This window comes from Prionailurus viverrinus, unplaced genomic scaffold (genome assembly GCF_022837055.1).
Source record: "Prionailurus viverrinus isolate Anna unplaced genomic scaffold, UM_Priviv_1.0 scaffold_45, whole genome shotgun sequence".
Taxonomy (NCBI): Eukaryota; Metazoa; Chordata; class Mammalia; order Carnivora; family Felidae; genus Prionailurus; species Prionailurus viverrinus.
This window is the reverse complement of record NW_025927610.1, coordinates 3,165,871-3,190,265: the sequence shown is the minus strand read 5'-3', so window position 1 is coordinate 3,190,265 and position 24,395 is coordinate 3,165,871. Positions and strand designations below refer to the sequence as shown.

Below are 24,395 nucleotides of genomic sequence, written 5' to 3'. Positions count from 1 at the left end.
GGCCGCCGCCTCTAGCCTCCCCGCGTCTCCGGGGCTCCAGGAACCCGCGTGGGGACCGCGACTGGAGGGGAACCCGCCAGTCGTTGGAGGAGAGGTGGCCGCGCCGGGCTGGAGCGCTGGACTCGTGCGGGCCGGGCTTGCGGTCCAGCCCGGCGCTCTCGGGCAAGTGTCTGGAGCCCGGCGCGCCCCAGCTTTCCTCGGCTGGGAAGCGACGGGAGCTCGTCCCTGCGGGGCCGGGGGAGGATGCGCGCAACACCCGCGGCCCCGCCCCGCCCGGCTCCGTCCCGCCGGGCTTCCCGCACCCCTAAGGGCCCCCCAAGGCTCCACGGAGGTGGAAGGGGGGCGTCCCCGAAGCTAGAGGATTCGGGGTGGGGGAAGGGGAGACGCGGGGACGCGGGACACTTGGACAGTAGCCTCAGTCGGCCAGCACCAAGCGCGCGCGTGTGGCGGAACCCAGACGCCATCCGACCGCAGAGTTTGGCCACGGGACACCACGCCCGCGGGGAAACCGAGGCCTGAACGCAGCGCCTGGCGCAACAGCCTCCGAGGCGCCTCGGTCGCGCCAAGTACGCACCGACGGGACCGGACGGGACCGGCGCAAGTCAGCGCGGGAGCCTGAGGGACGCGGGTTCGGCCTCCTGCGGTTTATTGATTGAGTCAAGTTCAGCAAAGTGCTTCCGAGCGGGCCGAGCCCGGCCCCGACGCGAACAGTCGTTTATAAATTTAAAACTCTCCTGTAGCAACGGGCTATGTACACAGTCCACGACCGAGGCCTTGCACGAGCGCGGCGGCGGGCGCCTCCGGGTCCCCGTCCGCCGCCGCCGCCGCGCTCACAGGTGCGGCGCGTAGAAGGCGGGCGCGCCGTAGGTCTGCGAGCCCAGCACGAAGGGCGACAGCACCGCCGGGCTCGACAGGAAGGGCAGCTGCGCGGCGCACACCAGGCCGCCGGGGCCGTGCGCCGGGTACCCTGCCGGGCCGTGCATGGCGAGCGGCGCGCCCATGGGCGGCGACGGGCTGAGCGGGCTGAGGCCGCCCGGCAGCCCCGCGCCCGGCCCCGCGCCCGGCCCCGCGGCCCCGCCGCCGCCGGTCGGCGCGCTCGTGTCGGCGCCGGGGTTCTGCTTCTTCCACTTGGTGCGGCGGTTCTGGAACCAGATCTTCACCTGCGTCTCGGTGAGGCTCAGCGACAGCGCCAGGTTGAGGCGCTCGCACACCGACAGGTAGCGCGTCGCCTTGAATTTGTTCTCCAGCGCCACGAGCTGCTCGTAGGTGAAGGCGGTGCGCGCGCGCCGCGGCTTCCCGGACTTGGAGTCCGAGCCCGTGCGCTTCCGCTTGGGCTTGGCCGCGGCCGCGGCCGCGCCCTGCGGGGTCGTCCCCGCGCCCCCTGCCGCCGCCGCCGCCGCCGCCGCGACCCCCGGCGGGCCCGGGGCTCCGGGCGAGGTCCCGCGGGGGCCGGGGGCTGCAGCCTCGTCCACCGCGCCGGGGGGCGCCTCGGCCTCGGCCGCGCCCGGGCAGCCCGACCCGCGGGCCGCGAGGCCGCCGCCGCCGCCGCCTCCCCGCGCCTCCTCCGCGCCGCGCGCAGTCCCGGCCTCGGGCGCCCCGTCGTCGTCGTCGTCGTCGTCGTCGGGCGCCTCGTCCCCGCTGTCCGCGCTCGGGCTGCGGCCGCCGCCGCCGCTGCTGTAGCCGCTGGCCTCGGCCTCGTCCGCCTTGTAGGGGTCGCCGGCGTCTGCGGGCGGGCGGGGAGCACAGCACAGTCAGGACGCGGCGCCCTCCCTCCCGCTCCCGCCCCGGGGAGGGTCCCCTTCTCTCCGCTACCCCCCTCCTCTTCGCCTGGGCGCTTTCGTTCTCCCCCCCCTCCCCTCCCGCGCGCCCGGGGCGCCTCGCTATCCCTTCCTCGCTTGCTTCTCTCGAAGCTTCCCCTGCGCCGAGCCTCCCGGGCCGGGCCGGGCCGGGCCGGTTCCGCGCGCGGGGTTTACAGCGGAGTGAAGGCTCCGATCGATCCGCGGGGCAGATACAAACTTAATTAAACTCATTTTGTGTAATGTACAAACTAGTTAACGGCCATTTAATTTATTTCGGCGTAGATTACCCTCCAATTACGGAGAGGCGAGGGCCAGCCAATTACCCGGCATTTGAGAGCCTGCGGGCCACAGGCGGCGGTGGGATTGGGGCCGCCTGCAAGGAGTGGGGGGCTCCTGGGGACCAGAACCGGCCGCCCTGGCCCCGATTCCACCTCAAGCCTCCTGGGCCTGGAACTTGGCAGCCGTCCTCCCCGCCGCGGAAACCCGGGTGGGTCTGGGTCCTGACCAGGAGGTCTGGTCCTGGGCGGTGGGGGTCCGGGGCCGGCGCTAAGTCGGGGGCGTCCCCGCTAGGCCCAGTCTGCGCAGCAGCAGGGCTCCTCCCAGCAGAGGCCCCTGAGGTGGCTGCATTTTGAGTCGGGGGAATTTGCAAGAAAGGGTCTGTCCTGGGCAGGCCCTGGGAGGGCATCCGCGCAGACTCCACCCCCACAGGTGGTGGTACCACCGACCCACCGTGAGAAAAGCCAGGCAGGTGCCCTACACAGTGCGGCCCAGTCGGCACCGAGGCCCCTGCTGTTGAGTCAGGTTGACATGGAGAACCCGGGGAACAAACGTCAGATTCGGTACCAGCAGACTCCTCCAGGGCAACTGCAGAGGTTAGGTGGAAGTCGGCAGGGCAGGTGGCCTGGCCCCCCAGCCACACCCCTTGGCGGGAGCAGGGGCTATCCCCTAGGGGACCCTGAGAGCACCTGGCCATACAGCCCTGCCTTGTCCGGGGGAGATCTGAGGAGGGAGAGGGCCTGGCCTGGCTCCCTCCCTGAAGCTGCGAGAGCCAGGGCCTTCCGCTGGGATGGGCTCCCGATGCGGGTGCAGGCTCGGGGTGGAGACTCCCAGAACCCAGGCTAGGCCCAAAGCCCAGAGTGTTTCCCTCCGGCCGGCCTGGGCTTGCTCCCCCTCCATCTAGACCCCACCTGGAACCGGCAAAGCCAAGTACCTGAGGCCCCCACGCCCCAAGGCTGCGGCCCCAGCCCCGGCTGCCCTGCGCTTGCTCCCGTCCCTGCTCGGCGAGGGGCTGGGAAGTTGGAGGGAGAAAGGGCCGGAGGAGGGGGAACCAAAAGCAATCAGGAGCCGGTCGAATGCAATTCTCGATCAATAGCGGCCCCTAATAAGTGTAATAGGTTTTAATCGAGTAATTATCCGAATTTTGACCCTATAATTTAGATGTTCGGGGGGAGTTTGCAAGGTGCTTGAAAGAGATATGCATGCTGCCGTAATGGGATATCGACCGGGCCGGGGGCGCGGGCCGCCCCATTACCGGCCGCTTTCCGCCGCTAAGCACATTTCCCCTTAACTGTAATCGAAGGGATTTAATTGTTTTTCCAGAGATAACCAGCGTTTTGTCACAATTAGTCTGATTTGTCCCAAAAAAAAAAAAAAAAAAAAAAAAAAGAGGAGGAGGAGGAAAGGGGGAGGAAGGGAGGCCTCGGGCAGCCGTGGTGGGGGCGGGGAGGTCACGGGCCGCAGCCTCGCAGGCGCCCTCCTCCTCCGGCACCAACTACCTTCCGAGGCTGGCCCCGCGGCCCCGCGGCCCCGCAGCCCCGGGACCCGCTGGCGGAGCCATCCCGGGAGGCGCGGGGCGGCGCGGGCCCCGGAGTCCGGGTCGGAAGGAGCCCCGCGCGCTGCGAACTTCGCACACCGCCCCGGCACCCGGCCGGCCAGGCGCGCCGAGGGGCCCAGGAGCGTGAACGCGTAGAGGCGGCCCGTCCCCCCGCCCCCCGCACCCGGAGCGGGCCGCGTCCTACTCACGCGGCGGCTCAGCTCCGGTGGCGGACCCAGCTCCTCCGGCGGCGGCGAGGGCGCGGCGCTCCAGGTCCTCTGAGCGCGGCGGGCGCCCCGGGGCGGAGGGGGCCGGGGCGCACGGGGCCGGGGCGCACGGGGCGCACGCGGAGGGGCCCAGAAGCACACAGCGGCGTCTCCTGCTGTTGAACTTGTTGGGGTCCAGAATGTCCAGCACCGAGAAGGACGTGGGGCGCGGCGGCGGGCCAGGCCGGGCCGCCCCGGCCCCTTCGGGCGCCGCGGGCACCGTGTCGCTGGCGGCGAGCGGCGGGGGTCCCGCGCGGGCGAAGGCGGGCAGCTCGGCGCGCCCGTCCATGGCGTCCCGGGCGGTGGCGGCGGCGGTGGCGGCGGGCGGTGCGGGCCCCGGGCCGGGCCCGGGCGGCGGCGGCGGCAGCGCCGGGCCGTCCCCGGGAGCCGCCGGGCCGCTCGCGCTCATGCCGGCCTCCCGCCGCTCCGGCCGCTCGGGCCCCGCCGGCTACTGGGCTCCCATCCCCGGCGGCCCCGGGCGCCGCCGCACGGCCCGGCGCAGGCGGCCTCGGCTCGGCTGGCTCTCGGCCGCTGCCGCCCGGCGCTGCCTCCGCCGCCGCCTCAGGCGCCCGCCGCGCCCGGCCCGCGCATTTATGGCGACCCCGCCGGCGGCGCCCACGCGCCCACACGCCGCACACACGTGCGCCCGCAGGCGGCCGCGGGGCGCCGCCGCCCTCGTTAGCGCGCGCGCCTAATTGGCTGCGAACGGCCCCGGGCGGAGGAGGCGGGCCCCGCGCGGGACACACGGACGGAGCCCCGGGCCCGACCGACAGACGCGCAGCCCGGAGCCCGAGTGCGGGCCGCGAGCGGCTGTCGCGGTCAGCGGCGCGTCGCCGCGCCTCCGCTCGTCCAGAAACGGTGCGCCTGCCTCCTGGGCGAAGGGGGAGGAGCCGCCCTGGCTTTTAAATAATTGCGGGATCGGTCGGCGGAGGGGCCGCGGAGGCCCCGGGGCGCGCGGGCGGGCGAGCGCGAAGACTCGGCCGGGACATCCCGGCGCGGGACGCGGCGGGCAGGCGGCCTCTCGTCCGGCTCCGGGGCGCGCAGTCCCGGCGCAACCGCGGTCCCCGAGGCCCCGGCGTCCCTCCGCGGCTGGGGCAGGGGGTGGAGTCGTGGCGGGCGGCGGGGGGTGTCCCCGGGGGCAGACTCTCGGCGTCTTCCGCGCGTCTCCGGCCCCCTCCCTCTCCTTCGGTGGACCTCGCTCCCGCCTCTCCCGGTCGCTCGTCTCGGGGTCGCCTCTCGAGTCTCTGGGTCTCCCTGGCTCAGGGTCTCTGTCCCTCCGGCCCCTCCCGCTCCCGCCCCCTTCGCGTCGTCAAACTAGGGCCCGGCCTCGTGTCCCCGCGAGGGGCGGGGCCGGCGGCCCCTGGGTCGCTCATTAGAAGTGGGATCGAAAATGAGGGAGGCCGGACGGCTCTCCCGCCCCCGCCCCCCCCAAATGGGGACGGAAGAATCGTACAAACGGCAGGCGGCCTACATAAGAATCGATACCCTTCAAGTAAGGGGGCATCGTGCGGCAAACTCCTCCACCCCCCGCGCCCGGAGAAACCAGAAGCCCCGCGGGCCGGGGCTGTGTTTGCGCGTATTCACCCACAGCTGCCACGTGTGCACCACCGGGCCCTGCGGCCCTCGGAAGGACCGGCCAGCGTCGGCGTCCGAGGGTAAGACTGCTGCTGCCCCTCGGCGGCGCCCGCCCCCCTCCTCCCGCCGCAGAGCCCGCGAGCTCCTCGGCCGTCGCGTCGCCGGTGGGACCCAGGTGGGAGCGGGCGGTGGGAGCGCGCGTGCGAGGGTCTGCGGGGTGTGAGGCTGTGTGTGACGGGCGTGAGTGTGCGCGCAGGCGTGTGCACGAGCGGTGTGCGCGCCACCTCACACTGCGGTCCCCGGAGCCTGCTCCGCGCACAAGGACGGGTCCTTTGCAATTACCGCGGGCAATGATCCTTTGGAAGCAGAAATTAAAAGTTGGGAGAAATAATGGGGGACCAATCGGCTGTAATTTGGGCCCAGCTCGGACATGCTGAGCCTCAGGGAGGCTGGGACTGGGGGGAGGCAAGGGCTCCCCCCTCCCCTCCCTCCCCTCCCCTCCCCCGCGTGCTGGTCCATCCGGAGATTCTAATCAGACCCACAACACTGTGTCCTTCCTTGCCAGGACTTGATTATTCTTTATCTTTAAATTATAAATCACCTCTGGGGGAAGGAGGGTGGATAATCTCTCATCACAGGGAGGTAATTATTTCCTTCCCGCCCCCACCTTCCTGGTGGGACTCTTAGGCTCTCTCTACCCCTCCCCCAGCTAAGTTTGAATATAGATGTGCACACCCCATTCACACACACACACACACACACACACACACTCATTCAGCAGCAGGCACCACATACAGTCGCAGATTCATTCATGAGCACCTGGGCACACCATCTCAGGCGCATGACCCACTAATGCACTCACGTCCCTGCAGCCAGCCTCACCAGTGCCCACCAGCTCTGCACTGGTCTCGGTCCCCTCTTTAACGCTTTCCGTGAGGAGGGCACACAGGGCCTCTGCCTGGCCAGTCCCTGAGCTGCCACTGCTCCCACCACGCCCCCCCCCCCCCCCGGCACAGCATGAGGTGCCCTAGGGGCGGGTCCTAACTACAGACCTCTGACCTGGCTCTACCCCTCATGTGCGTGCTCACACTCCATGCCACACAGCACCTGTCCCCTAGCCACTGCAGGTCACCAGGGAGGCACAAACATGTCTGTCACACCCCCACACCCTGGCGGGTGGGCAGGGTGTGGACGTGGGTCTGCTCTCACCCCCGTTATACACACTGGGCACCTGCAGGTGAGGAAGAGAGACGTGAGGCGTCTCGCTACAACGTTCGTTCAACACAAACACACATAAGATGACGTTTTATGTCACGGAGATGCAGTACAATGTATGGTGAGTATGACTAAAGCATAGTAGAGGGAACACAGTATATTAAATATGATACGTAATAGGCATAATCAAATAACATATTGTAATATACAACCAAGCACATCCACACACTCGGCACAGCAGGAAGTGCTCCCTGCCCAGAGGCGAGGGCTGGCTTGGGGCTGAGTGTTACTGGGACAAAAGTGCTGTGAGTGTCCTGGAGTCTGGAGGTGCCAAGACTCCCTCCTTGGTCCTCCTCTCCCTCTCTCTTCCGTGCTCTCAACAGTCTAATGGGAGCTGCAGTGGTCTGAGTAATGAACTGCAAAGTCTGGCCCAGGGGAGCAGGGGGAGGGCAATGGGGTGTGAGGGGAGGCCTCCAGAGCTCCGTAGGCAACCTCGGGTCACGTTCCCATGCGAAGGGGGCTGCTGTGTGAGGACAAGGCTCAGGGAGATCCTAGCATCCTCTCTTGCCCTCCCCCTCTCCCATCTCTTAAATAACCCCGTTCACGGGGATGCACAGCACCCACCCACCCTACTCTCTCAGATACCCGGAACAACCCTCCCCTCCCCCCAACTTCAACTCGGAGCGTCTAGGGCTAGCTATAAAGACGTCCTTTTGCTCCTAATCACAATTGATTGTCAATTAGACCCTCATTTGTGCAATCTTTGCCCATCTGCCATATCGGGTTATCTCCAAGCCACCAGTTTCCCTTGCAGGGCCCCAGGTGGGCACTGACAGGTGAAATCAGTGCCTGAGATAGGGATGCCTCTGCCTACCCGGTGGACAGGAGACACCCCTTCATTGCTAAGCCTCCACTCACCGCACATCAGTCAGGACCAGATGGGGTCATTGGCAGGCTGGGGTGGGGGGTGTGCACCAAGACAGTGACCGACGCGGAACAAGTGTAGAAATCTGGGGGAGGGACTGGGGCTGCAAGGTTTTAGAAGTGGCCCAGGGAACAGTAGTGGGTGGGGACTGAGGTTATGCAGAAGAGGAAGGGGAGGTGTTGGAGGGAGAGGTACAGGGAGGGCTGAGCTTCCAGCCGTACCCTCTCCCCAACACCAGAGTTTTTGGGAGTGTGGGGTGCACAAGAGCAGGTGGGACACCCCACCACTAACATATGTGCCTATGAACCCCCTACTCAGTGTCTCCACCTGTCATTTGTAGGGGGTTGGATTCTATGTGATTTTTATACCTTCCCCTTGGGAGTCGAGTAACAACACAATCACAGCCTTCGTGTACATGGGGGTGGGGGGTCCTCCCTTCTCTTGCTGGAGAAGCTTTATCGGGCAGGATGGAGGGGCAGCAACGTTCAGGGGTCTACAGGGGCACATGGATGGATAACCCCCGCTTTGTACAATGTTTCATGCAAAGCATACCCCCACCCCAGACTGCCCAGGGCCCTCCCAACATCGCTGTGAAATATGCAGGGAAGGCATTATCACCTCCATCTACACATTAGTGTTCTGACTCCTCGAGTCCATGCCGAGTCCCACTGATGAGCCGGTGTCTCTGAATAGGCCAACCTCCTGTGCGCCTGTGGGGAGGATGCAGGAGGCAGAGGAGGAGGATGAGAACAAGAGGCTTTTAAGCTCCCTCCTCGTGGAGAGGCGAGAGGTAAGAGGATTCTGCACCCCCTCTGCTCCTCGGGGAACAATTTTGCTCACCCCGAGTTTGAAAAACGAGAGGGGAACTTTCTAGTTATTGATTTCTTTATTCATCTTCTTTAAGATATACCTCTCCTGGGGTCTCCTGACTTCTCGAGCAAGGGTACGCCACACTCAACAGCAGAGAAGAGATGGAAACACGGGCGTTTGCCTGCGCCCTACGGACCGCGCAGCCGCGGCACCGAGGGCGTCTTCAGACCCACAGACAGAGCCAAAGCACGTCAGCACCACGGACAGCGCACCCGCCGCCGGGCGCCCCCCCCACCCCGCGCGCTCGAGCGTTCAGCACCGCGGACAGCGCAAACTGCCACCCACGGCTAAGCTCTCCTCGGTTGTCCACCTGCTGTAACATCTGTGCCCCGAGCTTGGCTCTCTTCCTTGGACTCTAGGATATCCCACCGGAGGACGAGGGCGGCAGGCTGTGTGTGTGGTGTGGCGTCCGGGCACAGTGCGTGCTACCCCCCAGCCCATTCACATTGGCCAAGCCAGGGCCAACCAAAGGGTAGGGATTTTTACAAGGTTTTCACTGTCCAGGTTTGGATGCTTCTATTTCTAAGCTGCATGAGTTCAAAGATGAAAAGCACGTAGCACTGGTCCTGGATCATGGCAAGGAGTCAGTCAAACGCAAAGGTGAGGTTTAAACCCTTTAAAACAAAGACAAAATCCTGAATCATCAAAACTGAAAGTGGCTCTCGGGCTGTGCAGTCAAGGGTGCTGTGGGGGAGGAGGGGCTGTGCAGTCAAGGGTGCTGTGGCAGGGCACCCAACTCCCACATCAGCACTGAGGAGGTGGTGGCCAGCTTCCTCCCTTGGCCACGGAGGACATCCTAGCTCCGAAGACTTTTCCGACCAGAAGGTAGGGCAGCAGTGGGGATTACCACCTCACACGTGGGCAAACTGAGGATGAAGACAATTGATCACATGCTCCAATGTCACCCAGCCGGTACGTGATGGAACTCTGATGTGGATGCAAGTCCTACTGATGCAAAGTGACATAATCAGCTACCAGATGCCAAAGGGAAGGTAGTCCAGGTGGGGTGCCCCGAGGGGTCCTTGCCACTGCAGGCTCTCTCTAGAATGGCCCTTTTTGCCCTTGGTCTTTCCAGCTGCTTTGCTTGCCTGCGACTGGTCCACCTCACAAGGGCGACAAGGATGTCCAGGTTCAGTCCTGCCCAGAACAGCCACCTTGTGTCCCTGACCTACAGAGTTCTGTTAGTACCCAGGGCTCCAAGCGCAGGCACTCTCGCCATCAGTAATCACCACAGCAGTTTGGGCTTTCTATAGATTTTTCACCCGGGGGAATGCCCTAAGCCTCCCTGTTTGAGGTGGGCGGTCAGAAGACCCCTTGTGAGTAGGAGGTCTGGGGATGCCTTGGGCGTGTGGTGTCAGAGTCTCCCGCTGATGAATGCCCTCACCCCTCACTGCCCTTGCCACAGCCTAGCCCTCTGGTCTGTTCTCCATCATCCTAAAGCACAAATCAAATCACATGCCTCTTCCAGAAACACCTGAAGGCTGCCAGGGTCTAGGGCCGGCCTCTGGGCTCTGCAGCCCGGCATTAAGGACTTCCTCCCTGGACCCCGTAGGCTGTCCTGCACAGTCCCTAAACCTGTGCCCTGTGCCCAGAGCTCCTGAGCCCAGTGGTCAACCTGGCATGTGCCTACATCTGCAGTTCCCTCTTTGACCAGTGCCCTTGGCCACTTGGCCACGTGCATCATTCCCACTTACCTCAGTGGCAGCACCACCTGGGAGCTGTCTGATTTCCCTGCGTGGAGGCAGACACCTTCCTGAGTGTCCTTCCGAAACCCGAGCTCCACTCTGTCATGTTTTAACACATCACAGGGTCTTTATCTGTTCACATGTGGCTCCGGCTCCAGACTGTGGGCTCCCGGACACTGTGTGTGTCTCACTCAGCTCTGTGTCCCCCGTCAAAGTGAAGGCGGAATGCAAAATGCAAAAAGTGATGAGGAAAATCGGAAGGCATGGTGCTGAGGGGGTGGGGCAAGCACTTCGGCCCACACACTCTTTCATCCCCGCCGTGGTCTGACGTCCCGGTCTGTCTCTGGCCCCCGTGAGTAGGGAGATGGCCCTGGCTGGGGAGTCAGGGCCCTGGCCGCCTTGGCTCTGTCCTCCACCAACAGACGGGTCTGGTGCTGATTAACGTTCTCCTTGGTGTAGTGGATGAAGGTGGTGTCCCCCGCCAGACCCCTGACCAGATCCGCACTCAGATCCCTGCTTAGATCTTTTTCCAGATCTTGTCCAGATCTCTGCCCAGATTCCCACCTGGATCCCTGCCCCTGCTTCTAGGAGTGTAAGGAGTTCCAGCTCAGACCCATGAGCTACTCAGAACTGTCCTTGGCTGATAAGAGACTCATTCCTAGAGACACCTGGGGGGACACTGTCCCTCCTTCAAGGCTAGACAGCTGTCGGGATTTACACTCCAGGGCTCCCTGCAGATCAGGCCAAGACGAGACTTCTCCAGAAGGCATCCTTGCTGTGTTCTGTCCCTGCCTTTCCTACGCTACCTCCGGAATTTCTCCTGCCTCAGTAAATCCCAGGTGCCCGAATCCATGCTTCCCGGGCTCTGCTTGGGTCTCACCAGGGGTGACAGGCTGGGATGGCATGGAGACCGACATGGGAAGTCCCTGCCCAGGGAAGGAATTGTCACCCCTGCTGTGCTGTGTGTCTCAGTGCACAGCTTACTTCTCGACCCAAGATGCGTCTGTGGACGTGGGCGCATCACAGTAATGCTTCTTGCCCCTTCCCCCTGCCCCCAGCCCCATCCAATGGGAAAAACTCTCATTAAATCAGAAATATCACAGACTGGATAATTTTTAAAAGTTCATTTTTTTTTTATTTTGAGAGAGAGAGAGAGAGAGAGAGAGAGAGAGAGAGAGAGAGAGAGAATCCCAAGCAGGCTCTGCACTGTCAGCACAGAGCCTGACATGGGGCTCGAAATCACAAACCATGAGATCATGACCTGAGCCAAAATCGAGAGTCAGACACTTAAGTGACTGAGCCACCCAGGTGCCCCTGGATAATTTAACCAGTTTTTCTTTCCCTTCATCCCCTTACTCCGTCACGGCCTTTCAGTGGGGAAAGTATACCTCCCACCCACTGAAATTATACTTTGGCCACATGACCCGCAGTGGGCAGAGGGACCAGGAGCCTGCTCTGAGCTCTGGCTTTAAGAGCATCTGTGCTTCTGCCCCTGGCAGCGTCCACTGTCCTCTGTGAAGAGATCATGCTCTGGACACTGTTGTTCCCTCAGCTGGGACCAGGAATCAAGGTCTGGAGCCCACCCAAACCCCACCTGATGAGCCCAGTGGGGGGGCACCCAATGGAAGCTGATCATGGTCCACAGGCAGGAAATGGGGATGACGGCTGTGGGCCACCGAGAGCTTTGGGGCTGTTTGTTACACGGCAGTGTTGTAGCAGAAACCGGACCGATACAAGTGGGGCCCTTAACCCACCCATGGCATCCTAGAGTGGAGAAGATGTGGCCTGAGGAGTACCCGCCCACTTGTCTGCTCAGTTCCCATCTCGCCTGGCTTACCTGCCTCAGTTTCTGTGACCAGACCTCCATATGTCCACCAGCTGACCTATCCACTGCTCGCCTATCCCACGAGCACTGGGCGACATCTCTCCAGTCACCCAGACCCAGGTACCAGTGTTTCTCCCCCCTCCCCACATCCTATGGGGGGGCTCATTCCTTCACCCACCACGCATTGGGCTACTCTCCATGCCACACCTCTGACAGGGTGAGTCCGGTGGTGGGCATGGGGGTGGAAATGGGCAAGGTAGGCAGGTCTGCCATCAAGGAGGGTAGGCAGTTATCCAGTTACCGTGGAGAGCGGGCTGCCACCAGCGGTCCTTCAATTTCCACCTGATAGGCCTTGAGAGGGGGCGGGAGGTCGTGAGGGTGGGTGGGAAGGTCAGGCACTTCCCTGGTCAGGAAGAGTGGACAGTGTCCTGGGAGCCGGGTCGCCCAGGGAGGAAGAAGGGAGAGGGCACCGGGAACTGGGGTGCGAGGAGAGGGCCAGGCAAGGTAAACAGAAAGTGTTCAATAAATGCATGCAGTGCAACTTCCCGCCCAGCACGTATATGCCACAGTCACCCCCGCAGGACGCACTCGGGTCGGGAGGGCATGTGGTGGGGGCAGTCACGCCGCGTAATGAGCTTAATTGAGGTTAATGCCTCTTGCACGGCTCCCTGATTATTAAATTATTATCACATGCGTGAATCCTAATGAGAAGTTTGAGTAACACTCCAAGGGAAGCCTCCGAGGAACGGAGCTCCGCTGCCCCGGCGCCCTCCCCGCTCCAGGGGGTGCTCCCCGCCCCCCAGCGGGCAGGGGGAGTGGGGGAGGGGCGAGTAGGGTGAGGGTGGGGCGAGCACGCCCAGAGGTGGGGGTGTTGAGCGCGCTCCCGGTGCCGGTGAGCCGCTGAACTGCGTGGGACCCGGATGGGGAGGATTGGGGGGAGACTCAGGCGCGCCCCAACTGCTCCCCCGCACCGAACCCCGCCCCTTGGGGGTCTTGTGCGTGTGAGAGGGTCCCTGCGGCCTGCCTGCTGGCAGTTGCCCTCCTTCCCCAAGCGAAGTTGGTGATGGGTTTGCAGCGGGGGGGGGGGGTGGGGGGGGTGGGGGGTGGGCGGCGATGGGCGGGAGGGGCTCGCGGTTCCACTTTCCCTCTTCTCCGGAGGCCCCCCTCGCCGACGCCGTTTGGCAGTGCGGCACCCCAGGCCCCCTCTCCAAGGTCACTCCACGGGGTCCTGGCTCCTCGTGGGCACCCCCGCGCATTCCGAGCCCCCGGACCTAACCCGGCCCCCGGGAGGCCCTCAGTGAGTGCACGCGCCGGTTGACGGTGTGTGCGCTCCACACGCATGTGCCCGAGTGTTCATGCGCACGTGTGGCCCTGCATGAGTGTGCTCCGTGGGGGTGTGGGGGGGTGTCCACGTGACTCCGCGTGCGTGTGCCCGCTCGTGTGTGGGTCTGTGCGCCGCGTGTGCCCGGCGAGGGGCTGACTCTGTGGCCTGAGCGCCCTGTGCGCGCGGGTGGGTCTGGGGGGTCACCGGGGCGCAGCCCGGGGTGGGGGTGGGGGCCACGCTGCCGGCAAAGTCAGGGCTTTGGGATCCGGGCCGAGCTGCAGCGCGCGTGGATCTTCTCCGCAGCCTCCCCGGCGCTGGACGGTCTCCGGGAAAGAGGGGTGGGGGTGGGGGGCTGCCGTGCGAGGCAGGGTCCCCAGGGAGAGAGACAAATCAGTCGTTCCTCCCCTCCCCTTGAGAGCGGACTCGCCCCCTCCCCCCGCCTTTCCCCCTCCACTTCTCTATTTATTTTCCTCTCTGTTGCTGAAACATATTGAAGGGGAGAAAAAGGAACATTAAGATCCACTGTGAGCCGTGCGGCGGTTTAACGATTTCAAATGAGCCCCGGCTTGGGTGAGGCCCTGACAATTCCCCGTCAGGATGGCAGATGACGGCTAAAATTACCCGGAATCAATATTCTCACCGGGTGTCCCGGGCTGATAAGCGCGGCCAAGACAATGTTGACTATTAAAGTCGACAGCTTGAGATATTACACTATTAGTTATGCTATTTTTAATAATCTATAATATTTGGGCTATAATTAATTAATTATACGGGTCAGATAATATCTAGGGCTGGAATGAGGTCTGAAGGACCTATTACCGCGGTAATGAGAAAAGAGAAATCTAATCTGGGGACAGGTGCTAGGAGGGCCGGGCGGGCCTGGGACGCCTGCCTGTCCTGCTGGCCTTGCCCCCTGCCAGCCGGCTCCCTCGGAACCAGGGGTCCTCGGGGTCACACGCAGTGGGGCTGTTGGAGGATGGGGTCTCTGACCCCAGGGCCCAGCAGCTGAGGGGTGTTTGCACGTCCTGCTGGAGGCGGGCACCCTGGTTCCCGGGCGCCCCCCCCCCACCTGCCTTCCCATCTTTCTCTGCAGTGAGGGGCCCCCCGCTTCCCGACACCCAGGGCGTGCATGCCAAGGCTCACCTCACCCGCTCCAGCGTCTTCCAGACGACGCACAGAGAACAAAACCCAAACCCGTGGCCTTGGTCACAGAGGCTCTGCCCGCGTCCCCCTCCTCGCTGGGCTCGGCACACCCCCGTCAGGCCGCTGGCCGCTGCTGGGCCCCGAGCCGAGCTCGCCACAGCCTCTGCACCGGAGGTCGCCTGGTTCCGACTGCCGGGCTTCGCACCGACACTCGTTTCTGCTCCGGCAGCACCCCCTAAAGGCCCCGGCTCAGCTCTTCCCCGAGACTGCCCAAAGGGCTTGATGTATTTGCTGGCGGAATGGAGGTATGACAGACACCGGTTCTGCTGCTCCGGAGGGGAGTGACCTTCGGGGAAAAACCAAGACAGAGGCAGTCGCCTGGAGTGAGCTCCAGCGGGGTGACGGCAGGCCCCGTGCCTGGGTGCGTCCCCCACAGCAGCTGCTGGGCGATGTGCCGCTTCTCCTTGGCCTTCTGGTGCTGCGGGGAGCCTTGCTCTGGGCGGTCAGCCCTGGGGGACACGGCCCTCCCCCACTGGGCGGGCGGTCAGCCCTGGGGGACACGGCCCTCCCCCACTGGGCTGCTCCACTAAAACCACAGAATGAGCTGGTTCTCAGGAGTCGGGCCCTGAGAGGGTGGCCCCGGGAGGCGTGCGGCTGGGTGCCCACACGTGTCCTAGAAAACAGGGTCAGGCTGTGGCTCGGAGCCCAGTGTTCTCTGTCCAGCGGCCTCGGACCCACAAGGAGTCTGGGTACCTTGACCCTCCGTGGACTTCCTGACCTCTGCAGGGCTGTTGCCTTTGCAAGTCGGTGTCTCCCCTTTCCGGTCAGTTGGCCCCTCGGCTCTGCCCAGACGGCCCCGCTCCTGTCCCCCACCGGCCTCCCACTTTACTGGGCACGGGTGGAGGCCGCACCGTTTGCGGGACGTTCAAAGATCTCGCCTCCCCAGAGCCACACAGCCGAGGGCCTGGTGAGCACGGGAGCTCAGGCGGCGCTTGGCATAGGCCAGCCGGGGTGGCAGGGGGCAGGAGCCCTGGCGTGGGGGCTGTGGCCCTGGCCGTGGGAGGGATGCCACGTGGGCTCCCTGAGGACCCAGACCCGCCCCGCCTGGGGGCCCGGGAAGGGTCCTGCTGCCCCCGTGTTCTTTTCTGCTGACGAAAGTAAGCCTCGCTCCTGGAGAAGGCGCAGGGAGCCGGAGCATGTTCTGGGACCCGCAGCACAGCAGGACCTCGGCGTGCATCCTGCCGCTTCCCTTTTACCGTGTTTCCTGCTCTTTGAAGACGTGCTCGTGGGTGTTGCGCGTGCAGCTTTGGTCTCGGCCCCCCGACCCCACTTCACACACCGTCCCTACTTGCCGTGGCTGCTCACCTCGAGGGGCGGGCTGGCCACCCCTCAGTTAGCTTCCTGCTACTCTGAACACGTTGCTGTGTGGACCCGGGTTTGGACTTTCCTCCCCTCTTTAGGGGAAAAGAGACGTGAGTCCCTGGGTTCACGGGCAGGAGCGACTCAACGAGCCGGGACACACATCGTTTCGTGCCAACCCTTCCACACACACACGGGGCAAACCCTCTCGCCGGAACGTGCTGGTGAGGATGCAAGTTTTCCTTGATGAAATGCTGGTCGTGTGTGTTTTTAATGGCCTTTGTCCCTTTTCCATTCGTCCAAGTGTTGGGGTTGTTGTAATAGATTAAAAAACCCTTTATTACAAACTATGTCGAGTCTACACAGAAGCGCAGAGAAGAGCCAGAGGCACCCAGCACTCGGGCCCAGCAGGCGTCACAAGACCCCACTTCTCTCTCTGGGACGTTTTAAAGCGCATCTCTGCACACTAGGTGTCTTCGCCTGTAACCATTTCAGTCGATGAAAGGAGATGAAGCGTGAATAGGTTGGAAAGGAAAAACTCAAACTGCCCCTGCCCTGTACAGACCTAGGAGCCATTCCCAGGGCCACTTGGGGAGGTCAGATGACCTACAAAAGGTTGAATTCCTATGTACCAGCAATCGATAACTTGAGGCTGAAATTAATTTTTTTTTTTTTTTTTACAATATCTCCGGGTTCAGGAAGTTCCTTCCTAATCCCGGTTTTCTGAGAGTTTTTATCACGAACAGATGATTTTATCAAGTGTTCTCTGCATCTCCTGAGTGCCCTGTGGTTTCCTGTCATCTGTTAGTGTGGCGGGCAGGGCAGTCAGTGACGCAATGCCAGGCCCCTCTTGCATTGTGGGAAGGAATGGTGCTCGGTCGTGATGTTTTTATTCTTTCTGTATGTTGCCAGATTCGATTTGCTAGCATTTTATTGAAGATTTTGCATAGATGTTCATGGTTCGGTAGCTTCTTATCTTGTCCTATCTTTGTCTCTTGTTAGAGTTGGAGAACGCTGGCCTCATAAAATGGGAAAATATTATCTCTTCTGTTTTATTAAAACATTTTAAAAACCTTTTTTTAAGTTTATTTATTTTTGAGAGACAGAGGGCACGAGCGGGAGAGGGGGAGGGAGGGAGGGAGAGAGAGAATCCCAAGCAGGCTCTGCACTGTCAACACAGAGCCTGATGTGGGGCTCGAATTCACAAACCAAATCACAACCTGAGCCGAAATCAAGAGTCGGAGGCTTAACCTACTGAGCCACCCAGATGTCCGCCCCCCCCCCGATTTTTTAAATGTTTATTTATTAAAAAAATTTTTTTAAACGTTTATTTATTTTTGAGACAGAGAGAGACAGAGTATGAACGGGGTAGGGTCAGAGAGAGAGTCAGAATCTGAAACAGGCACCAGGCTCTGAGCGGTCAGCACAGAGCCCAACACGGGGCTCGAACTCACAGACCACGAGATCATGACCTGAGCTGAAGTCGGCCGCTTAACTGACTGAGCCACCCAGGCGCCCCAATGTTTATTTATTTTTCAGAGAGAGAGAGAGTGCAAGCAGGGGAGGGGCAGAGAGGGAGACACAGAATCCGAAACAGGCTCCAGGCTCGAGCTGTCAGCACAGAGCCCGACGTGGGGCTCAAGCCCATGTATCGTGAGATAGTGACCTGAGGCAAAGTTGGACGCTTAACTGACTGAACCACCAAGGTGCCCCCTTCTACTTTCTTGAAAAGATTATGTAGAGTTGTTGTTGTTGTTGTTGTTGTTGTTGTTTAATTATTAGCTATTTTTTACAATTTGCCAGTGAAACGCTCTGGGTTTGGAGTTTTCTTCCTTGAAAGGTTATTTACTGTGAACTCAATTGCTTTTGTAGATAGAGGGTTGTCGGGTTGTTAGTTCTTCTTGGGCAAGTTTTGATAGCTTGTGGATTTCAGGGACTTGGCCGATCCGTTAAGATTGCAGAATCTGAATCTGTGTAGATCCTACTCTTCCTTTTAATGTCCGTGGGCTCTGTCGTGATAACCTTGTCTTTACTCCTGTTATTGGTAATTTGTTTCTTCTCTTTTTTCTTCATCAGCCTGGCTGCAGGTTTATCTTTGTAACAGACTTTTCCAGAAAGCCATCTCTTACTTCATTGATTTTGTGTAAATTTTTTCTGTTTTTAATTTTACTGATTTGGGCTTCATCCTTATGATTTACTTTTGTTCTGGTTGTTTTGGGTTTTTTCTTTTTCTAGTTCACTCAGGAGGAAGCTTGGGTTATTCTCTTCCCGTATAAACATTTAATGCTATGAATTTCCCTCTAAGCCCTGCTTTAACTGCATTCCACAAATAATTTTGATACTGAAACTTTTCATTTACTTCAAATGTTTTCTAATTTCCCCGGAGGCATTTTCTTTGATCCCTGTGTGATTTACAAGGGCATTAACGTCTGAGCCTCTGGGGTTTTCAAGACACCCTTCTGTATTGATTTCTACTTTAATTCCACTGTGGTCAGGCACATACTTTGTGTACATTGAATTCTTTTAAGTTTGTTAGGTTGGTTTTATAACCCGGGATCTGACCTTTCTGGAGAATGTTCCGTGCACATGTGTAAAGGATAATGTCATTTAGGACCAGTCCATTATTGGCGCTCAGTTCTACCTCCTGAGCTGATCTGCTTGTACTTGTTCTGTCGACACACAGGGAGAACGGTTGAGGTCACAACCATCATTGTGAGTTTATCTCAACTTTCAGTTCTATCTGTTTTTGCTTCGTGTATTGTGAAAGTCTGTTGTTTGGTGAATACACATTTACGTGTGTTTTTCTTAAGTTTATTTATTTATTTTGAGAGAGAGAGAGAGAGAGAGAGCGAAGCAGGGGAGGGGCAAAGAGAGAGGGAAGGAGAATCCCAAGCGGGCTCCACACTGTCAGCACAAAGCCTGAGGTGGGGCTTGAACTCACAAACGGTGAGATCATGACCTGAGCCGAAGTCCAGAGTCAGACGCTTAACCAACTGAGCCACCCAGACAGCCCACATTTAGGTTTCTGTCTACTTGGTGAATTGATCCTTTTATTATTATGTACTGTCCACTTACCCCTGGTCATTTTCCTTCATCTGATGGTAGTGTAGCCACTTCAGCTCTCTTCCGATTAGTGTTTCCACAGTCTATCCTTTTACACCCTTTAACTTTTAATTTACCTATACAGTTATATTTAAAGCAGATTTGTATAGACAGCATGTTGGATTTTTCTCAGTCTGGTGTAATGATCTCTGTCTTTTAATTGGTGGTTTAGATTATTGATATTTAATATAATTATTTATATGTTTGGATTTGGGTCTAACACTGTACTATTTTTGCCTGTTCATCTCATCTCTCTCTTTTTTATTATTTTAGAGAGAGAGAATGCAAACGGGCACAGGAAGAGAGAGAGAGAGAGAGAGAGAGAGAGAGAGAGAGAGAGAATCTTAAGCAGGCTCCACACTCAGCAGTTTGGAGCCCAATGACGGGCTCAATCTTACGACCCTTACGACCCTTACGACTAAGAAACTACCACCAAATCTGAGATCATGAAAGTTTACCCCTATGTTTTTTCCTAAGAGTTTTATAGTTTTGGTTCTCACGTGGTCTTTGATCCATCTGGAGTTAATTTTTGTATATGGTCTGAAGGGAGGGTCAAGCTTCATTCTTTTGCATGTGGACACTGGTTTTCCCAGCAGCACTCATTAAGAAGACCATCTTTTACCTGTTGAATGGTCTTGGGAACGCTTGTCAAAAATCAGTTGACCATAGACACATGTTCTATTTCTGGACTCTGTCCTAGCCCATTGATCTCTGTCAACCCTCACGCCCATTCTGTACCGTGTTGATCGCCATTGCTTTGTAGTGAGTTCTGAAATTTTACTCTTCTTTTTTCAGGATTGTTTTGGCTACTCTGGGTCTCTTGCAATTCCATGAGAATTTTGGAGTCAGCTTGTCAATTTGTGCAAAGAAGCCAGCTTGGATTCTGAAAGGGGTTGACTGAATCTGAGGATTAATCTGGGGAGTATTATCATCTTAAAACAATATTTAGTCTTTGACTCCATAAACACAAGATATCTTTCCATTTATTTAGGTCTTTAATTTCAGTAAGTTTTTTGTGGTGCTCAGTGTACCAGTGTTTCACCTCTTTGGTTAAATTTATTCCTAAGTATTGTATTCTCTTTGATGCTACTGTAAATGGAATTGTCTTCTTAACTTTATTTTTAGATGGTTTATTCAGATTACAGTTTTAAACCTTATTCCTTTGATTTGCAATTTCACCTCATTTTTCCTCTCATGCTAAAAATCTTGTTTCCTAAGGACCGTAACTTAATTACTCACATGCTTCATACTATGATGTGTCTGCAATCATTTCAAAATAATAATGCCAGTGTTTCTGTTAGCAATAGGATCCCCAAGTGCCGTTCAAGATTTCTTTATGCAGCTTTTTTGTTTGTCCTTAGAATAAGTCTCGCTTGGCATATCAATACAAATACTGTACATTAACTGTCACTAGAAGTAACTTTTTTCTGTGTGGTAAGTTCATTAGTTCCAATTTGCTTTTCAATTTTTGTGGATTGATTCTCTCCTTTTTTACATAAACTTTATTATTATTTAAAAAATTTCTTTACATGTATTTATTTTTGAGAGACAGAGAGACAGAGCACAAGTGGGGACGGGCAGAGAGAGAGGGAGACACAGAATCCGAAGCAGGCTCCACGCTCCGAGCCGTCAGCCCAGAGCCGGACGCGGGACTCGAACTCACCAACTGTGAGATTGTGACCTGAGCCAAAGTTGGACGCTCAACCAAATGAGCTACCCAGGCGCTCCTAAACTTTGTTAGTATTAAAGGCCTTGCAGGGCTCCATCACCACAATTACGTGACAGATTATACGACTTCACGGGTGTCCTCGTCCTACCCTCCTCCCTGTCCCGCACCGACCCGCGTCACATGGAGTGGCTCACCCTCACACCCTCTCCCTTCCCACAGCGAGGCCCCTGCTCAGCGGGGTCCCCCAGGGTCAGTGGGTCAGCGCCCTTGTGTTCGGCTTTTACATGATGCCCCAGGCCCATTCACCCTGACCACAGGCCCACGCTTGAAGGCTACTGCCTCCCTCGGTCCTCGAAGTCGGTGATGGAAGCCACCAGAAAATCACAGTAAGGATGCCGATGTTACTACCATAGTAGCAGCCGCCACCGCTTGGCACGCGGGGCCGCCCCGTGGTGCCGTCCTGACTCCCTCTGTTCACACGATCGTACGGTTTCCTGGTGAGAAGTCCATCCTCAAGGCAGCGCTTTCGGGCCATTCGCTCATTCCCTTGACGAACGTTCTGGACCCTGCTGGGCCTGGGCGCAGAGATGACTAGACCCCTGAGGGGCTCGGCCGAGGCCCGTGGCCTGTGCCCAACTCCCGCTGTCCTTCGTCCTGTGTCTGTGGGTTGGGGTCCAGCTGGAAAGCAGACTGTAGGGGACTCAAAGGGAGCGGAGGGGTCACCGCAGGGGGGCCTGGGACGGATGGTCTGACAACCCAGGCCCGTCACCTCTCCCTCCTCCAGCGTCTTCTCCCTTGGCAGAGAGGCCCTGAGGCTGTGCCGGATTTCCGGGCGAGGCCTGGAAAGGGAGGGGCTTCCGCCCTGACCCAGCCACCTGGCCACCCACAGGGCGAGTGAGGGTTCTGGATCCACTTGAATGTTTCCGCCTCGTCTTTGAGGTGTTTCTGCTTGTAGAGCTGGCTGGGACCAGCAGCCCTTTAATGAGTGGGACCCGTGGCAATCAGTTTGCCAATCTAAAAGTCAGTGTGGGGCAACCTGTGTGCCGGGCGGTTGCAGAATGGGAAGCTTAGCTCTGGTGGGTTTTCCGGAAGCATTTGTGACATCACCTTGGACCTGCCTTCGGCTCCCTTCAATCCTGACGACCTTCACTTCTAATGGGCCCGGTGGCCTCTTCTCAGCTCCGTCAGGCTAACCATGTGCTTCAGAGGGCCCGGAGCGGCTGGTGCGTGTGGGCACATTCCCAGTAAGGGCACCAGGGTGCCCGCCCCTCATTGAGCAGCACTGGGCCAGAGGCCCAGCAGACCCTCGGAGGAGGGTGTGAATGGCTGTGATGTTGGCCTTGCTGTCCTTCTGGGTACCCAGGGGCCTGGCAAGTCCTGGAGTGTCCATCTGTGGGGCCGCCCTGGTCACGTGTGCACACATGGTGCGGAACCTCTGGCCAAAGGCGGTCCCTGGTGTCCATCTACTGGCCTTGGAGCGGGGGCCCGAGCCTGGCTTGTGTGGACCAGGGGGAGATGCTTGGGGAGGCTGCCAGTGAGTGGCCATGAGGGGAGGAGGGGCGCTGGTGCAGCTCATGGCCTGGGGGGCGGGGTGGGCCTGCTGGGTAGAAGCGGGGGGGGGGGGGAGGTGTCTGGCCACTCCCCCAGTCTCCCTTTCAGTAGGAAGCAAAGCCTCCTGCAGGGCCCAGCCCAGGGGAAGGGCCCTGTCTGAACTTGGGCGAGAGCCCGTGGAGGCCCCGGCCTTTTCCTGGGATAGGGAGGGGAGGAGGACACGAGGGGGTCTGTTGACAGTTGGATTTTGTCACATGCGCTCCTTTGCACAGCCAGAGGACTCGCTGAGCAGGCAGCTGGATTCAGGGGCCCAGGTCGGGAGAGGACACGGGCTGAGACAGAAACGGGGTGTCGCAGTGCTGCGTCCCGAGGGGGCGGGTAGAGGGCCACGGCACTAGAGGCCACGCCGTCCTGCCAGCTGCTGCGGCGAGGCCTTGACTCCTCCGGTGGCATGCTCACCACGTGTGCACGGCATCTGGGGGCCCCCCTCTGAGCGCATTCCCCGTGCTCCCTCACATTCTTCACGGCCAGGCCCAGATTTAGGTGGTGGCTGCTGAGCTTGGAGGGCTCCCGGGAGGTGACCGCTCTGGAATCCAGGGAAGGTGACTCAGGCCGGAGCTGGTGTCTGGCCGCGAGGTGACGTAAGTGACACCTGAAGTCTGACCCCGGGGTCTGGGGAGGAGAGTCACTGATGACCTTGGACAATCCTGGGGTTGCAGGGGAGGACACCAAAGACTGCCTTGCTGGTGCAGAAGGGAAGAAGAAGGTGGGCTGACGGCCTGGGGGTCTGCTGAGAAGGGCGCCCGGTGGCCTGGAGCACCTCCTGGTCGCTGCCTTGGGCCCTTGCGGCCCCCCTTTGGGGGCTGTTGTTTACAGCCTGTATCTGGGCCCCAGGCAAGTCCCCATCGGTCCTGTTCTCCCCTGCAACAACCCCTGTGCGCCCCCGCCCCCCACCCCGAGGGAGCTCTGTCTGTGACGGCGGCTGGACGAGGAGGCACCTCAAGCACACACCTGCCCAGGTCCTGTCCTGCTGGTGTCACACACCCGCCCGGGTCCTGCTGGCATGTCCTTAGCGGGTGTTGTCACATCTGTCATCAGGGGACCTCAAGTAAAGGAGGTGGCCCCAGTATCATGGGGCTTCACGTCAGCAGTAAAAGGCCTGCAGAGCAAAACAGGCCCCCGGGGGAAGGGGCCCCACCCGGAGACACCAGCCGGCCACCCGCCCTGTGACCCCCAGCTTGTCCAGCTGACCCCACAGCACGCAAGCCAATTCCGTGAAACGAACCTCACGACGCACAGATATATCCTGCTGGCCTGTTTCTTTGGAAGCCCTCCGACACGTGGTCCAGGGCATGTGGCAGCGGAACCCGTGGGTGCCGGAGGGTCTGCCCCTGACAGTATGGGACCCTCGGGTCGGAGGCCGTGTGGCCTCAGGGTCCTCCCGCGCCAACTCCGTCCCCGGCAGAAGCCTACCGCCCCGAGAGCCTGTCTCTGGTGTTTGGGCGAGCACCGGGCCCTTGCCCCGGGCGCTGGTGAAGGATGCGTGAGGGACGAGGGGCGACCCGGGGCCTGTGTCCACATCGACGCTGAACGCCGCCTCGATGTTGCGGTCGCAGGAAGGACGGTAAGTGGGCGGGGCAGTCAGCGCAAAGCCTCCGATTGATGGATGAGCTACCAGAGTCAGTTCTGATTCGTCGCTTCTCTGCGGGGAGTGGACCGCGACAGGCCGGGCCTGAGTGTGCACTCAGATGGGCTTGCACACTCGATGCGCTCACACTCAGACTGGCACGAGATGGGCAGGCACGGGGGGTGCTGGTGCTCAGGGGCGTCTGTGCTGGTGTGACGGTGGCTCAGTTTGGCTCCAGATCCGGGACCGGGCCCTAGGAGGGACAGGGCCCGGGGCGACAGGCGTTTGTCTTCTGTGGGCTGCCGGGGCCCTGGCCAGTGCCTGCCCCCTGCGCACAGACTGCTGCCTGGGTTCGGCTCTTCTCCTCTGGCCCCTGAGTCCCCGGGCCCCACACCCCTTGCCTGTCTCCAGTCTCCACGGCGCATCCTTTCTGGGACAGGCCATTTCCTGGGCTCAGTCCTGCCCACCGACTGCCCGCTGGACAGGCCCCTCTGGGTATCCTTTCAGCGGCTCAGATCCCTTTGTCCAATCGCATGTCCCCAGAACCTCCTGGGTCTCCCACATCCCCTGTCTGCCCCCGGGTGGCATCACCTCCTCTCCTCCACATCTGACCAGCGCTGGTGGTCTTCATGCCCTGGGTGTCCCCC

The 24,395-nt window shown here is 60.0% G+C and overlaps 1 protein-coding gene across 1 annotated transcript; it reads right to left on the bottom strand.

Annotated features, from left to right (window-relative positions):
• Positions 1–830: 830 nt before the first annotated feature.
• NKX1-1 (NK1 homeobox 1) lies at positions 831–4,287 on the bottom strand. Its single transcript, XM_047847297.1, has 2 exons — positions 3,822–4,287; positions 831–1,723 (listed from the first exon to the last, which is right to left on the bottom strand). Exons 1-2 carry the CDS (start codon positions 4,285–4,287, stop codon positions 831–833), a joined length of 1,359 nt encoding a protein of 452 aa, XP_047703253.1.
• Between the last annotated feature and the right edge of the window lie 20,108 nt (positions 4,288–24,395).

Excerpts from the sequence above, each read along its gene's own strand:
- NKX1-1 (XM_047847297.1), bottom strand. The coding sequence starts at position 4,287 with ATGAGCGCGAGCGGCCCGGCGGCTCCCGGGGACGGCCCGGCGCTGCCG. Across the intron at positions 1,724-3,821 it reads CACCGGAGCTGAGCCGCCGC|ACGCCGGCGACCCCTACAAG; the intron begins GTGAGTAGGACG and ends GCCCGCCCGCAG.